This window comes from Miscanthus floridulus, chromosome 17, assembly GCF_019320115.1.
Source record: "Miscanthus floridulus cultivar M001 chromosome 17, ASM1932011v1, whole genome shotgun sequence".
In the NCBI taxonomy this organism is placed as follows: Eukaryota; Viridiplantae; Streptophyta; class Magnoliopsida; order Poales; family Poaceae; genus Miscanthus; species Miscanthus floridulus.
Window position 1 is genome coordinate 17,004,934 of NC_089596.1, and position 17,898 is coordinate 17,022,831.

At 50.3% G+C, this 17,898-nt stretch overlaps 1 protein-coding gene across 1 annotated transcript; it reads right to left on the reverse strand.

Moving 5' to 3' along the window:
- Positions 1-4,901: 4,901 nt before the first annotated feature.
- On the reverse strand, positions 4,902-5,276 carry LOC136515315 (uncharacterized). The gene has a single exon (XM_066508945.1). It carries the CDS (start codon positions 5,274-5,276, stop codon positions 4,902-4,904), a length of 375 nt encoding a protein of 124 aa, XP_066365042.1.
- Positions 5,277-17,898: the final 12,622 nt, after the last annotated feature.

Here is a 17,898-nt window from a genome sequence, read left to right on the forward strand (position 1 = left end):
GAGCACAGTCGGATGGAGTAGGAAGCTATGGCGTTGTGGTGGGTTAATGAGCTCAGGCACCAGCTAGAGTTCATCCACCGTGAGTCCCAAGACCGGTGGTCGAGGAGACAGGAGCACGGGCGATGGAGCTACGTGCGGTCGAGCAGGCAACCGCTGCCGAGCAGGAACTTAACGCGGCGAAGGTCCACTTGGCGGAGACCGAGGCAACGCTTCAGAACTCCTTGGAGGCTTTGGAGGCAGAGCAGAATGCTCGGTTGGACGCTAAATAAGAAGTGGTTGCGCTCTAGGGGCAGATGCTCGGGGTAAAGGAGTCGAACGCTCGACTGCTCGAGAGGGTGACCCGGTAAGAGAAAAGGCTCTCCATTCTCGAAAGTGCCTGCCTTGGTACGTACCTATTCCGCCCTCAATTGATACCTTGATTTTTCCTTTCCTTTGCTTCTAAATTTGTCATCTTTTTCTAGAACTGGGTGGAAAGATCGACTCTCTAGAGCAAGAGATGGAGACGGTCAAAGCAGCAGTCGATCGAGGTGTGGAGGCGCTAGCCTAGTCCCTTGAGGAGCAATGCGCTCTTGAGGGGGAGCTTGACTAGATTTGCAACATCATGTAGGTGGTCGTCTCCTAGGTGTTTGGGTCGGGACCGAGCACCAGTACGCCCATCGTCCAGCTGGCGGAGGTCCAGAATGAAGTTCAGGCGCTCATCTCCGACGTCATGTTCTATGGAATGATGGGGGTGCTAACCTCGGTGACAACCCATCACCCTAATCTAGACTTCATGGCCATCTATAGAGGATACGCCAACGGGTGGAGCACAAATGAAATCCATGCGCTGGGCAGAGTTTGGTGCCACATGCACAGATGGTTGCCGAGCAGGTCATCGCGTAGTGGGTGATGGAGGCTCACCGTTTGTCCATGGCTGAAGATGTGCACCAGGAAGATATCGTCTAGCCTGTGGTGGGAGTGGAGACTGGGTCAGAGGCAAGCGTTGTCCTGCCCCTAATAGAGCCGAACATCGTCCCAACCGGAAGCGAGCTGCCTTCGTCCTTGTCGACCGTACCTACAGCCGATGCCGTCGGGAGGCCATAATAGAGTTTAGAGTAGAAATAATGAGTTCATGTAAGAGATGAGTTCATGGGGGAGCCCCCATGTGAATAGCTTGATATTCGTGAATATTCTAAGTTCATTTTGTGATGAAATCACTCGTGAGGGGAAGTTGTCCCATCCGTCCTTGTTTTTACCCTAGTATAGCTTTGTTTTTTGTCCTTTCTTTTTCACACCTACCCATTGACCCCTAGGCTACAACCTTAAGAACCTAGGCATGTCCCACGAGGCTCAGCTGCTCATAACTGTAGGTCGTGGTAGGGTGTGATCGGTCGGGAGGTTAAAACGCAAGTTACATAGGGTAATCAAAGGAACATAATGCCCTTTCGTTTGGGCGACACCCTTTCATTTGGGCAAAAAGTATTACTATATGATAGTAAAAGAGGAGGGTGGTATCGCACCCCCGTGGAGCCCCCAAGTGACCTAGGGCGAGAGTGCTTAGGCTAGGGTACTGTAGGAGCGAACATTGAATGGAAAGAGAATGGTAAGACCGAGTTTTAAGGGAAGAAACGACGTAACTGTTTGATATTCCATGTGTTGGTGAAAACATTGTCGTTGTCATCCTTCAGCTGGTAGGCACTTGGCCAAATCACCTCGATCACCGTGTAGGGTCCTTTCCATGGTGGAGAGAGTTTATGTTTCTCTTTGGTTGATTGGGTCCTTCGGAGTACAATGTCATCGACCTCGAGGATCCTTCCCCTGATTTTTCTTTTATGGTACCTGCGGAGAGTTTGCTGGTAACGAGCAGAGCGGATGACGGTCATCTCATGAGCCTCTTCGAGCAGGTTGACCACATCCTGCTGAGCCTCCATGGCTTGGTCTTGGTCGAAGGCCTTTACTCTCGGGGCGCCATGATCAAGGTCAGAGGGTAATATTGCTTCGGCTCGATATGCGAGGAAGAAAGGGGTGAACGATGTGGACTGGTTTGGCATCATTCTTAGGCTCTAGAGGATCACTGGAACCTCTACAACCCATCGCCTGACATACTTCTTGAGTCAGTCAAAGATGCGGGGCTTGAGTCCTTGGAGGACCATGCCATTGGCTCGCTCGACCTGACCGTTGGTACGCGGGTGCTCGACCGAGGCCCAATCGATCCTAATGTCGTATCCATCACAAAAGTCCAGGAACTTTTCCTGGTGAAGTTTGTTCCATGATCGGTGATGATACAGTTTGGAACACCAAACCGATAGATGATGTCGAGGAAGAACTTGACCGCCTCTTCCGAGCGGATATTGGTGATGGGCTTCACCTCTATCTACTTGGTGAATTTATCCACCGCCACGGGCAGGTGAGTGAAGCTACCTGGGGCCTTTTTGAGGGGTCCAACCATGTCAAGGCCCTATACCATGAATGGCTAGGTGATGGGGGTGGTCTGAAGCTCTTGTGCCAGCAGATGAGTTTGCCGAGCATAAAACTAACATTCTTCACACCTACGGACAACCTCCTCTACATCTTGCAGCACAGTGGGCTAGTAAAAACCTTGGTGAAAGGCTTTCCTGACCAGCGATGTTGGGGCCGTATGATGTCTGTAGATTCTAGCATGGACCTCGAGGAGGAGTTGTTTCGCTTGGTCAGTCAGGATGCACTTCATGAGTACTCTCGACGGACTTCGCTTGTAAAGTTCGTCGCCGATGGCGACGAACATCTTGACACGTCGAGTGATTTGTCACGCTTTAGTCCTTTTTGATGGGAGAACCTCCTCGAGGAGGTAGGCAAGGAGTGGTGCTCTCTAGTCAACCTGATCGAGTGCCACCATGGCAACATCGGCAGGCGACATCGTCATGGAGGCGCCAAGGTCAGAGCCCCCGAGCACTTGGTCGGGGTCGGGGCACGTCGGGAGGTCAGAGCCCCCAAGTGCCAGATTGGTGTCAGAGTGTGTCTTGATCAGATCCTCCAAAATGCGGGCAGACGGCTCATGGAGATCATTGATGAAGATCCCATCTGAAGATGGAACCCGCCTGACAGCCAATTTTACGAGGAAATCGGCGGCATCATTGTCCTTTCGGGGGACATGATGCAGTTCAATCCCTTCGAACTTGTCCTCAAGGTTGCGCACCTCCTGGTAGTATGCTACCATGAGAGGGATCTTGTAGGAGGACTCCTTCATGACTTGGTCGATGACCAAGTCCAAGTCACCAAGGACGTACAGCCACGTAGCGCCGAGCTCGACGGCGACGCGTAGTCCGTTGATGAGGGCCTCATACTCCGCGGCATTGTTTGAGGCCAAAAATGGAGACAGATCGCGTAGCGGAGCCTGCTCCCATCCGAGGAGATCAGAACCCACTCCAACCCCCAAGCCAGACGCCATAACCGACCCATTGAAGTATATTGTCCAGTACTCGTGGGTGACGTTCGGGGTCGGGAGCTGGACTTCTATTCATTCAGCGATGAAGTCGGTGAGAGCCTGAGACTTGATAGCGGTGCGAGGGATATACATGATGTCATGACCCATGAGCTCGAGAGCCTACTTGGAGATTCGTCCCGTGACATCACGGTTGCGGATGATGTCACCTAGCGGGTACGAGGTGATGACCATGACCTCGTGGTCGGTGAAGTAGTGCAGGAGCTTTCGGGTCGCTATCAGCACGACATATAAAAGCTTCTGCACCTGGGGGTATCAAGCCTTGGTGTCATTGAGTACCTCACCGATGAAGTACATCAGGCATTGAACCTTCAGGGGTGTCCCGGCTCCTCCCTTTCGATGACGAGGGTAGTACTCACAACGTGGTTATTTGCCACGATGTAGAGGAGGAGGGGTTTTCCCCGTTCGAGAGCATTGAGGACTGGGGCCGATGTCAATAATGCTTTGAGGCTTTCCAAAGCCTATTATGCCTCCTCTGACCAGACAAATGCATCTGTCCTCTTAAGAAGTTTATAGAGAGGCATCCCTTATTCCCCTAGTCGGGAGATGAACCGGCTTAGGGTGGCCAAACAGCCGGTGAGCCTCTATACGCCCTTAACGTTGCATATAGGGCCCATGTTGGAGATGGCCGTGATTTTTTTGAGGTTGGCTTCGATGCCGTGCTCAGACATGATGTATCCAAGGAGCTTCCCCTTCGGAATTCTGAAAACACATTTTTGAGATTCAATTTGATATTGAACCTTCGGAGGTTTATGAATGTTGCGGCCAAATTTGTGATCAGGTCGCTAGCTTGAGCTATTTTTATCACTATGTCATCTACATAGACAATGATTGTTGGTTTCAGCCACTTGACTTGGTCAGGCTGGTCGGGTGGGTCGATTTGGTCGATGAAGCATCGCCGCATGCACCGTTGATAGGTGGCGCTGATGTTCTTCAGACCAAAAGGCATGGTTACATAGCAGTACGAACCATACGGGGTAATGAATGAAGTCGCGAGCTGGTTGGACTCTTTCATTATGATCTGGTGGTTGCCTAAGTAGGAATCTAGAAAGGAGAGGATTTCACATCCTGAGGTGGAGTCTACTATCTGGTCTATGCGTGGCAAAGGAAAATGGTCCTTTGGACACGCTTTGTTGAGGCCAGTATAATCAACACACATTCTCCATTTTCTGGTCTTCTTTTTTACAAGAATAGGATTAGCCAGTCAGTCAGAGTGGTATACCTCTATGATAAACATGGCTGCTAGGAGTTTGGCAATCTCCTCGCCTATGGCCCTACACCTCTCATCATCAAAGCGACGCAAGCGTTACTTGGTGGGCTTCAAACCTAGGATTAGGTGTAATGCGTGCTCGGTGACCTCCCTTGGTATGCCTGGCATGTCAGAAGGTTTCCATGCAAAGACATCACGATTGGCGCATAGAAAGTCGGTGAGCTCGCTTTCCTATTTGGCCGGGAGCTTTCCTATCACTGCCTTGGTTTCCTCGGTCGGGTGGAAGGCACTCAAGGAGGTCGGCTCGTTGTAGTCTAGGATTGCCGGAGTCAACGAATTCTTGAGCTCTGGGAGCTCGGCTGAGTTGATGACGGCCATGGCGAGCTCGTAATACTCACGGTCATAGGTGTAGGCGTGCGAAAAGGTGCTACCCACGGTGATGACGCCGTTCGGTCTCATCATCTTCAACTTGAGGTAGGTATAGTTGGAGATCGCCATGAACTTGGCATAGTGTGGCCGTGCCCAAGATGGCATGGTAGGACCCAGAAAGTCCACCACCTCGAAGGTCAGGACCTCCGAGCGGAAGTTGGCTCGGTTGCCAAACATGACGGGAAGGTCGATTTGCCCAAGTGGTACGCCTGCGTCCCTAGGATCACACCATGGAAGGGAGAGCTCACTGGGTGGAGCTTCGACTAGGGGATGCATATGGCGTTGAGGGTGTCGACATAGAGAATGTTGAGGCCGCTGCTTCCGTCCATCAGCAGCTTGGTGAGGCACTTCTTGCGAATGATGGGGCCGATGACGAGCGGGTAGCGACCCGCTCGGGCGACGTGGGAAGGATGGTCTCTCTAATCAAAAATGATCGGGGAGTCCAACTAGCTAAGGAAAGAGGGGACGGCCATCTCGGTGGCACATGCCTCTCTATAATGTACCTTGTGCTGGTGCTTGGAGTGGATGGCGTCGGACCCCCCAAAGATCATGAGGCATTCCTCGAGGTCGGGGAAGCCATCATCATCCTTGCCCACCGTACCTCCTTTCTTGGCCGCCTCCTCCTTGCCCTTCCCTTCCTTCGGCTTGCTGGCCTATCACAAAAAGCGCTTGAGGAGCTTGTAGTCCTTGTAGAAAGTGTTCGACGAGGTAGGCGTGGTTGGTGCATGGACTCTCCATGAGCTTGTCGAAGTGGTTGGGCTGGCTCTGCTAGGGCTGCTTGCCCGCATGATCGGCTACGGTGACCAAAGCTGGGTTGGCCAGCCAGCGTCGATCCTTCTTGTTCTTCTTGCCCCTTTACATGGAGGGGCCCTCACCTTAGTCCTCGCGCTTGGCCTTGCCCTTATCCCGACCGCCGCTGAAAATTGCCCCGATCGCCTCCTCATCGGAGGCATGGTTCATGGCGATGTCGAGTAGGTCGTGGATGGTATGGGTCTTCAGACAGCTGAGCTTGTGGATCAAGGACTCATAGGTTGTCCTAGAGAGGAACGTGCTGATGACGTCCACGTCAACGACATCAAGAAGGGAGTTGCACCACTTTGAGAACCTATGGATGTAATCTCATAGGGACTCGTTGGGCTCTTGCTGCTAGCTCTTGAGGTCCCAAGAATTCCTAAGACAGACATATGTCCCCTAGAAATTCCCGATGAAGACCCTCTTAAGATCTGCCCAGTCGCGGATGCTGTCAGGCGGGAGGAATTTGAGCCATGCTCGAACAGGCTCCCCCACGTAGATGGAGAGATACTGAATGATGAAGTGGTCATCATCCACTCCTTTGGCTTGATAGGCAAGCTGGAAGTCTTCGAGCCATATACTGAGGTTCGCTTCCCTGGTGTATTTAGTGATGTTGGTGGGTGGTCGGAAGCGCTGTGGGAACAACACTCTCTAGATGCGACGACCAAAGGCCCGTGGCCCTGAGCCATCCGGGCTGGGGCTCCGGTCATTTGGTCGGCCACCACTCTGGGTATGCATGTCCTCGTACTCCTTGATGGTTAGGCTGGGGCCCGTGCTGCCTGCTCTTGCCACCACTTGATGGACATCATCATCGTGCTAGGGATGGCGTCGATTGTTGATGACGTTGCGAGTGTCATGGTTCGGCCTGAGCCGTTTGCGCATAGGTGGTCGGTGTGGAGCGACCGCTGGGTCAGGCTATGGTGTAGCTAAGGCCTACTGCCCCATGCCCAGCAACTGTAGCGATGAGTGGATGGAGTGATTCGACTGGTGTGGCCCTATTCCCTTAGTGGGGCAAGAGGCCGCGAGCCGGTGTCGTGATGCAGAGCTCTGTTCCTAGGGGTCGGTAGGCTCGGCAAGGCCGCCAGAAGCATCGCCGCAATAGCTATGTTCTGGTTAGCCCGAGCAAACTATGGGGGATCGTTCCCTCTGTCTAGGATGTTACGCTAGACCTGGCGGGCGTGACCCCAAGCGCCGCTCGCCGGGTCATACGTATGTGGAGCAGCGTGCTGCGCCGAGCATGCCAGCACAGGTGATGGCTGACTCTGCTACCTTTGTCGTAACTCCTCGTCGTGCTAATGCGCATGTGCGAGGGCCTTCGCATGAGGGTCTGGTGGGGTGTACCGTTACCACCGGTGGCTGTCCTGGGGCGTCCTCCATAGCATACTCCCAGGACAGACGGTGGCTAGATGCTACGACATCACCAATGATAGAGCCGTCGCTTTCGACCTCATCATCTATGAGGTCATAAAAGAAGGCAGGAGCGTAGCCCGCCATCCCCACGAATTCGGATGTGAGAGGGGGTGGCGTTAGCATCCTTTGGAGCCCCTGCGCGCATGCGTCCATGGGGGACAAGAAGCCATAGGGGAACCGGTCATACAGTGGTCGTGGTGAGGACAATAGGGCCCATCCAGAGAGTCGGCGGAAGGTGTTAGATAGTGAATAAAGAACAATATGTACGTTACTCATCGTAGAGTTTGAGCCCAGCATGGGCTCGAGGCAAAGCATGGGTGTCTCGATGTTGAGGTCGTTGAGTGGACTAGGGCCGATGGAGGGTGCTCCTCCTCCAATGGGCACCGGGACAAGTGCCTCCTCATGGAGGAGGAGTACACCGAGCTGATCGGCGACAAAGTCTAGACTTCCGAAGAGGAAGGTCTGGAGCAGCTCGAAGACGAGAGAAACCCACATCCCAACAGGTGGGAGCGTGGAAAACTCTAGCGAGCTGAAGTGAATCATATCGCTTGAGCCTGCCATGCCAAAGATGGTGGAAAGATGGGCCATCCGATGACCAAAAGCGTGAACGCACGTCGTCTTCCCCACTGACGGCGCCAACTATTGGTGCGAAAAGTGACCAACAAGTAAATATTTGTAGTTTTACCATGCGTTGTGATCGGATGTGGCCTAACACTCAATGACACAGGATTTATACTGGTTCAGGCAACATGCCCTACGTCCAGTTTTAGTCGATCGAAGACTTTATTCCTGAGCCTAGGTGCTCGAAGTTTGCTGTGAGGTTACAAACGAGTAGTGTGGGGGTATTAACCCCTATACCCTTACGGCTAGGCTTGGGCCGGCCCGGACCAGGGGGTCTAGCCCACTAGAAGACGACACACGGCCCGGCCAATCTGCTCAAAGTCCCGCACAAGGAATCAAGGCAGACTTGGAGATCAAGCAAGATCCTAGTCGGTTAGAATAGGAATCCTTATCCAGCCACCTATGGCAATTGTAACTGGTTAGGATTAGTTTCCAGATCTGTAACCCTACCCCCCAGACTATATAAGGCGGGCAGAGGACCCCTCTCAAAAAACATCTCTCATTGACATACAACAATACAATCAGACGCAGGACGTAGGTATTGCGCCTTCACGGCGGCCGAACCTGTATAAAACCTCATGTCTGTCTTACGTCACCATCTCGTTCGTAGCTTGCGCACCTGTCTGCCGATAATCTACTACCTTGGGCATACCCCTAGGTAGACTGCCGACCATATTTCATCGACAGTGGCGCGCCAGGTAGGGGGTGTGCGTACTGCTCCCCAAACGAACAAGATGGTCATCATCCCCGGTTCCATGGCTATGCCGAACGGCCTCACATTCACCATCGGCCAGATCACCTGGACCACTGGCTCCGACAACTTCATCGCCATGACCATGGAGGAGGCGTAGATCCAATCTGTGTCGACCACTGCTTCACCAGCATCAGCTATGGCTCCGACCACATTGGATCTGGCTCCGGCCACACCAGCATCGTCTTCAGCCACGCCGACAACCCATCGTTCGCTTCCTCGCTACAAAGGGAGGCAGATCGACAACACCGACCTGCTCGACTCCATCGATTGGGTCAGCACCAAGCTTGCTGAAACCCTAGCTCTGGTAGATTCGATTCAAAATCAACCTACCGAGCAGGTAACCACTATCCACAATAGATCTACCTGACCAGCTCGGGCCAGTCGTCTAGCACGACTCGATATGGATCTCATGGTCACGTCTAATCCTGAAGGGCGCTCTGTTCATTGCCCTCTACATCCAGCACTGTCGCTGGGCCTTGGTGCTCGGCCCCTCCGCTGCTTGTCCTTCGCGCTGCAGTGGTCGGTGGTGTGCTCGGTTGAGTTGTCGCTCCCGTCTCCGGTCGCGTTCCTTGCCCAGGTACTCCCGAGGTCGACCTGGCTGCATCTTTCACCGCCGTCGGTGATGTGGGTCCCACAGACATGGCGGACCCACCTTGCTCCATCGACTCTAGTTAAAGATGGCAACGGGCACAAAATATCCGCGTGCCCGTGGATAGAAAATCCGATGGGCATGGATATTGGTTTAAGTTTGTGCCCACGGGCATGGACATGGGTGTGATTCTAAACCCGATGGATATTTGCTCGTGGGCATGGAAAAATGATATCCGCACCCGCAAACCCGCTAGACCCGCGCCAATGACCCTATAAGTCTATATACGGTTGTATGTCTTTATTCGTGTTAATTTGTGATGACTTGAGATACACTAATGTAGACTTTTGATGACTCTTGTATGGTCAATGTGTCATACTTTATCTAATGTTGAGATATAGATGTTTATTTTTTGATATATTGTTTCTTACTTGCTATTAAGATATGGTTGGGTGCTTTGTTGCTTCATTTTTGCGGGTATACGGGTGTGCCCGCGGGCATGTGATATCCGCGGATAGCGGGCACGTGCATGGTTTTCTACCCATGACGGTTAACGGGTGCGGGCGCGGACACAGATTTTTGCTCGCAGGTATGGATATCTAGGGCTAGTATCCACGTGGATTTTACCCGTTGCCATCTTTAACTCTAGTTGCTTCTTCCTTTTTCAAGGGACAAGTTGAAAGGTGTCTGCATCTTCTACCTCCTCTGCGTCATCGTCCGACCAGGCAAAAACCGCCTTCCGACGCTTGCTGGCCGGGTTCTCCTCCGGGCCCTCCTCGGGCTCATTGATATTTAACGCTCCCCCGGTGAGCAGGGTGGTCACTGATCTCTTCTTCGACTATTTGGGGGCAGCTGGCCGCTTACCAGCAGCTTTGGCTGCTGCCTCCTCTCTAGCTCCGAGCACCGCCCAGTCGACGTCCTCGTCCTTGATCTCGACGCTGGTCTGGGTGGTGGGATCAGCTCCTTGTGGCCAATCTACTCCAGGGGGTGGCGACACAAACACTGTCGCTCTATCACGACGATTAAACTGGGTAAAAAAAGAGAGTGAACACAGTAAGTTTCCACTTACCCTACCACAATATAAGACTACGGGTACGCGGCAAGACGAGTTACCTTTGGGGGAGGTCGGGCAAGCTTGAAAGCATGCTCGATGTCGCTCAATCTGGCATAATTTGGATCGGCTAAGTTAAATAGCTCGCCAATTCTAGCTTTGACTTTGATTTTGTCAAGCGCCCTCTGCCTCGTCCTCGTCGGGTCTGCGCTCCCTTGATTATCATAGCCAGGATGTACCCTCCTCTGGCAGGGCTGGACCCGTCAGCTGATGAAACTCCCGACCACGCTCGGACCATCCAGTTTTTTACATGGGATCATTCCAAATATTTCTGGGATTTGTCCAAGATGCTCGGGCTTCTCCGACCAGCTTGTCTTCTTCTCCGAAATGTAGCCCGTGTCGCACAGCGTGATCGTGTTCGGCTCTTCGTGGATGTAGAACCACTTCTTGTACCAGTCTTCGAGCGACGTGTTCCATGGGCAGTGCAGGTACTGGGCTTTCATGCCGTCATGGAGGTTGAGGTATACACCCCCGGCTATCTTTGAACCACCGCTTCCTTTCTTCCGCAGACAGAAAAGATGGCGAAAAAAATCAAAATGGGGCTGGAAGCCGCCATACGCTTCGCACAGATGAATGAAAGTGGCGACAAGGAGGATCGAGTTGGGATGCAGATTGCAAATCCCAATCTCATAGTAAAGATAGAGCCCCTGAAGAAATGGATGTATCGGAACCCCAAATCCCCATTTAAAGAAATCCTTGAACACCATGATCTCACCTGGTTGTGGATCGGGGTACCCCTCGCCCTCCGGCGCACGCCATCCTGCGAGCTCCTTGTTATGGAGTACCCCCATGGTGATGAGGTCTTCAATGGTCTGCTCGTTGCTTTTCGACTTCCACCATTCCTTCGCCATGACCCCTGCTTTCTTCTGCGCATCACTTTTTGCCATGACTTCGACCTTGCTGGTGAATGGGGAGTGTTCTGATCTACAACAGCAGCGGGGGATTAGCAGAGGCGGTAGTCGAAGCGGCAGCGGATTGATTGGTGGCGATTTCGGATGTGTTAGGGTTGGTTGGCGAGAGGAAGAAGAAAGCTGCGGTTGCGAATGACAATGGGGTTCAATAAATAGTAACTGACCTATCCTATACTGTATTTAACCCAAGAGTTATGCCGTTTCATCTGCCCGGGATTCTTGGGAGACGTGCGCACGCGCCGCAGATGGTTGCTTTCACGTTTGCAGCATTACTTAACCTCGAGATCTACGCCAATATATGTGCCTCTTCGTTGCCAGTGTGGGAGGGCCCACGCTGACGCACCTAGTGACAGGTGCCACGCAACTGTTTGCTTGACAAGACAAAAAGGCAGTATGACGTGCTATACCCGTCTACTTTTTTTACCAGACGTGTCAGACCGGACTTGATAGAACAAGTAAATAAATAAATATATAAAATAATAGTACAAGTGACATATGGTTTTTTGCCACACTTTTTGTGCTTGGGGATTGTCCCGACCACCCTCGTGCTCGGGGACTGTCCAGACCACCATCGTGCTCGGGGACTGTTCCGACCACTCTCGTGCTCGGGACTGTCTCGATCGCCCTCGTGCTCGGGGACTAAACTGACTACGGTTATTCTCGGGGATTCGTCGTTTTCCCCATGCTGCGCTCGGGGACTGCCCCGACCACTCTCCGACCATTGCTCAGAGACCGCTCTCCTCGGCTACATGTGATTTATACTCACATACAGTTGAGAGGCGTTTATTTTTTCTCACTTAGACCTTACTACAAGGCTGATACCTCGCCTTTCAGCAAGCTCGGGGACTACATCGGTACGATGCACCTGCCGGTGCATCTCGTATCGCTTGTACGACGATTGGATTCTCAACTTAATTGGGAATTCTTTTTAGACCCTGGCACCACGTGCCTGCGTTACCTACTACCAGGCTCGGGGACTAAGTGGGTACACTTCACCTTGCGGTGAATGTGCTTATTTTATCGACCCCTACGCTTTGACTGTTGGCCATAACTACTATTGTATAAGGGTCACTTACATTTCTTTTTAGAAATACAAGTGGACACACTTGGTCAGGAAAGAAATCTTTTTCTTTTTCCTTTACAGCACCATGCATTCTTCGGACAACCGGAATCTTTACCTATAATCGTGGTCTACTGCTCTCTGTGCTGACCAGAATACTGGCACATTTGCTTGGTCAATATTTCAACCAGTTGGAGATGACATGAAGACAGATCGCATTAGCCGAAGAAGATCAAACGGCGTGTTGCAACATAATATATGGTGCTCGGGGACTAGCTGTGGGGGTATTAACCCCTATACCCTTACGGCTAGGCTTGGGCCGGCCCGGACCAGGAGGTCTGGCCCACTAGAAGACGACGCGTGGCCTGGTCAATCTGCTCGAAGTCCCACGCAAGGAATCAAGGCAGACTTAGAGATCAAGCAAGATCCTGGTCGGTTAGAATATGAATCCTTATCCGGCCACCTATGACAATTGTAACTGGTTATGATTAGTTTCCAGATCTGTAACCCTGCCCCCTAGACTATATAAGGCAGGCAGGGGACCTCTCTCAAAAAACATCTCTCATTGACATACAGCAATACAATCAGACGTAGGACGTAGGTATTACGCCTTCACGGCGGCCGAACCTGGATAAAACCTCGTGTCTGTCTTGCGTCACCATCTCGTTCGTAGCTTGCGCACCTGTTTGCTGATAATCTACTACCTTGGGCATACCCCTAGGTAGACTGCCGACCATATTTCGTCGACAAGTAGGAATAAGAAGGGGGTGTTAAAGGCCCGGTCGGACTCTGAACCGGAGAGCCGAGAGTGATAGGGGCTCTAACGTGCGCTAAGTATTGGAGCATATACTCTGTGTAGCTTTAGAGATCTAGAGTTATTATATTATTCGAGTTCTTAGATCCTCGAGTGCTTGAATCGTCTAGCTTCTCTTTTTTAGAGAGCCGGAGAGCTAGTCCCTGAATAGCCAGAGAGTTCATCCCCTTTTATAGTCGAAGGGGATGGGCTCTTAGAAGTCAGGAAAAGAGAGACAATGTATACGTGTACTACCTAGTCTTGTTGCCAATGCTATCGGGTACGAGACGGTTATCGGCGTCCACAATACTGTTTATGTCCAGATGCATGTGGCAGGCTATATCGTGTTCGTCTGGTGTGGCAAATGTCGGCGCCTACAATACTGTTTGGGTTCTGACACGTCTGAAAGGTTGCATAGTGCCTGTCTGGCATGGCATGGTGGCACCGTCCTACAGGTGCGCAGGGTATAGCAGGGTACGGTCCTCGGTATTGCGGCTTGACTTGAGCGCCTTACCTTATCTGCTCCGCCTGATCCTCAGGCCCTTACCGAGCGGGCGTCCCCGGTCGGTTGTTCCTAGTCGGCCCCGACCGTGTCGGTCGGAGAAGAGCTGCAAGCAGAGGTTCGACGTATCCCCGGTCGAAAAAGGAGGTTGGAGTCGGACTATGTCCCCTTCTTGGCCAGGCCTTCCGGTCGGGGACCGGATCGTTCTCCCAGCCTGTCATTAGGTATCTGGGCCGGCCCGAGATTCGCGCGTTGTCGCTACGCCGTCTGCTTGGCCGAATTTTTGCTGGGAAGCGGACCCAGTGGGGACCCCGGGCTTATGAACCCGACAAACATTAAGTTCTTAACTGAGATTGATCAGAGAGAGACGATGATGACATGAGCACGCAAGAATTTCTCGAGTATACGATCTCTGGAGTGATGGAGCAACTGGTAGCTTAGATTCGTAGCTTCCGTTGGTGACAAAGATGGCATACATGGAAAGACCACACAGGATGAAAAAGTGAGTGCTACTGTCAGGCTGTTGTGAGCTGCTGCTAGCAGAGGATAATTCTTTGCTTTGCTTGTGGGATGCAGAACAGCAGGATATGCGTAAGCTTGTCGTTTTGAGTGTATTCTACTGTACTATTCTTCTTCCAAATCACAAATTCACAATGTAATTCTTTTGGGTGAAAAACATGATCTGGAGGCAATCCTGGTTGCAAAGCAACCATAGCTTTTCTTCTGCAAGTAACTGGATCATGTTGATACTCTCTCTCTCTCTCTCTCTCTCTCTCTCTCTCTCTCTCTCTCTCTCTCTCTCTCTCTCTCTCTCTCTCTCTTCTTTCTTTTTTTTTTACGAGACATGTTGATACTCATTTGTTCAACCCACTAACTGATCATGTTGTGTGCTCAGAGTACAGACTGCTTGTCGACAACATGAATTATAGGACTTCAGATTCAGGCAATTAGAACGCAGTGAGGTATTTGTTGTAACACGTTCTTTGCTTTAAACTCTGAACTTGCCTGCCGTGGTTTGGAGTTATCTTTTTTTGTGACCTCTGAACTTGTATTCCAGATCGCTTTCATGTTTGGTTGTACGTTGATCTGGTGGAACAAATTGTGAATTTGTGGCTTATGCCAATCTTACTGAAGGTGTGCAAAATATATGAAGCATATAATTGGTATTACCAAAATTATACTTGAGACCATTACAGAGACTGACAAAGGAAAGGCATGTTTGAGTTGCACGGTTTCTCGAGGGCTTTTGTCAGTATCAAGAGGTGACGCGGCACCCCAAAGTAGAAAACAACAGTGTAAGCTTTGTTGTTAAAGTGCTGTGCTTTATTTTGAATTTTGGCCGTACACCGAACAAAAGTAAGCATGTACAAATGGCAGGCGCAAAGTTCTTTCAGCATAACAATCAACAAGAAGTGCGCACTGAAAGTCTGAAACTATTTTACCTGGCAGCTATAGTCTTCAAAACTAGCAACAGGCATAGTTTAGCTCGCGCAAATACCGCGGGGAGCTTTTTTTTTTCTTATTCTAACAAGTTTTTTTTTTTAACTTGAGATATCTTTGAAATAGTTTTGTTATTGATTTGGCTATATATATTTAACGACACTATTCTTTTAATGGTAAGCGACGTGCCCGTCGACAGCGAGGCGCATGTAGTGACTTCGTCAATCTCAAGATTTATCGGTCCAACTAAGTTCTTCGAAGGTGCTCATAGGGTTAAGGTATGCGTGCGTGTGTTCATAGTGATAGGTGTACGCTCGTGTATGTAAGTGTCTACGTCTATAACCGGGTATCGCAAAAAAAAAATCCTCTCACATGCTCTATTACATCCATCGAAGCAATCTCTATATAGCTACAGTCAACTAATTTATTTGGATTAAAAAATATCACTATAATTCTCTCATCTTTCTTTTTTCCGTTACCTAGGCTTTATTTGGAACATGAGTTTTTCCCTTATTTTTCCTTAGACATCTCCAAGAGTACCCTAAATTTTGTTCCCAAAACATGGTGTTTTGCCAACTCCCAAAAAAGTATGGGGAGAAAAAAAAAAGACCATCTCAAGAGTACCCCATATTTAACTTCTAAAATATCAAAATTCTGGTCGCACACACTTTTTCCTCCCTGATTTTTTTTCCGGCGCCACGTCACGGTCCCCCGACGCAATTAGGTCGCCGCCGCCTCCATTGACCGTCCTGCCGACCTCCAGCTTGCAGGAACCAACGGTAGCGAGCCACTGGCCGGCTACCTGGTGCCTCCCAGCCGACCGCCGGAACCTCTTAGCCGGCAGCCAGGCACAACAGGCCGGCCATCCTTGCCCACCCGAGTTGGCTAGCGACAGCAGGCCGCCCAGGTTCCTCCAGCCGAGACTGCAAGCAAGCAGAAGCAGTACAAGTATGAGAGCACCGACCGAACAGGACAGGATGATCCTTGCCTCCTTGGGATCTGGGAATGGAGGTCTGGAGATGGAGATGATGGGCAGATGGCAGCATCAGCACGAACGGAATTGATGATGCCCAAGTCAGGTGCCGTAGCGGCGGCCGGGCGAGCCGCTTTTTGGGAGGCACGGGCATAGGAACGGCGGCAGGCACACAGGACGCGCGCACGGGCACCAACTTTTTTTTTTGTTTTTTAGCTCTTTTTTAAAAAAGATTTCACAAATATACCACTATGATTTCAAAATCTGGATCCTTAATTCGGCGTCATTGTTGGTGGCGCCGAGCTTACATGTCTCGGCGCCATAGATTTTGATACCTAGGTCTTGGGCTCGACGCAGACGTGACGATGACTTGGCAGGCAGCTTGGCGCCGTAGATCCTGGCGCCGAGCTCGACGCCAGGATCTATGGCGCCGAGGTGGTGTTTTAACCCAGACCCCAACCTTCCTGCCCAAACATTCTTCCTCTTCTTTCTCCTTCCTCTTGGGTTTTTCTCTCCCCACTTCGCCCTACCTAAAGAATCGGCATATTGGACCTTGAAAACTTTGATTTGATCTGTAGATCTTCGAGAGTAAGGTATCCTCGCTCCCTTCTAGTTTTTTTTCTCATTGATTCGGTATATATTAGTCGGATTTTTTAACTTAAGAATCGTCATTACTTAGTGTTTCATGCAATTTTAATATTTATATTATATAACCGTAGGATGCCAAGGCGTGGAAAAGCTAGCAATCTAAGGTAATCTCATCGCACGTTGTTATGTTATGGGTTCATTGTTGTCCGATCAAATGGAAAACCCTAGGTGTTGGGTTTAATGTTAATTGATTTTGGTTCTTAGAACGAAAATGACTAAATTATAGTTATGGCCGGATAAACAGAAATGCCTTCGACTCATTGTCTCTGCCTAGTGGTGTTCCAGTGCCCATGTGCTTTTGCGGTAATCCTTGCAAGGTAGCCAAGTCCGATGAAGAGGACATGTATAGGTAGAGGTATTTGATGTGTTTCAATTTTGCGTTTGAACCTATACTTCGTCAGCGCCGCATTAACAAGATGGTGAGGAATTGATATTTGTGTCATATGACATCTTGCATGATTTTTTTGTTTTGTAACAATTGCATTTTTTACAGACCCCTCCACCGCTCTGTGATTTTGAGCAGTGTATCGGCACTGAGATCAAGCCTGAAGACAAGGAATAGATGCAGAAACTGTTACGGTGGGATGCAGAGGACAAGGAGATGATGAAGAAGAGACGCGGAGAGGAGGCTGCAAAAAAGGAGCACAAGAAAGAGAAGGAAAGGAGACATGTTGCTGCGTACATGGAGGAGAGGGAGAAGAAGCTTGAGCGTGCACGCCGAGCGAAAACAGTGATGGAGGAGAATCCCGATGCCCTGAGGAAGGGAAAGTGGACTCGTTGCATTCAGTAGTATCTATGACTTGCTAGTTCTATGGTTTATTCATGAACAATGTTGTCTACTGTCGGTATGTACTTCTAGTATTATTGTGTTATTTAATGTGGCATAGTATTGGATTTTTTATTATGTAGTTGTTTTTATTATTTGTGGTCATAATATTCAGTATAATATTATGGACATAGTGAAATATGATCACATGCTGCAAACAAAACCTAACGAAGTAGGCCATTATATAATTCAACACATAAAACACATGAAATGACATGTGAGAACATATACCGAACTAGGGTACAAAGTTCCTTCGACTAAACCTAACATGCCTTAGGTAATTAAACCAAACAACAAACACATGGATGTGCCATGTGAATAAGATAGGGTTGGCCTAGTAGTGTGACCACATAGCAAATTGTGTTGCAC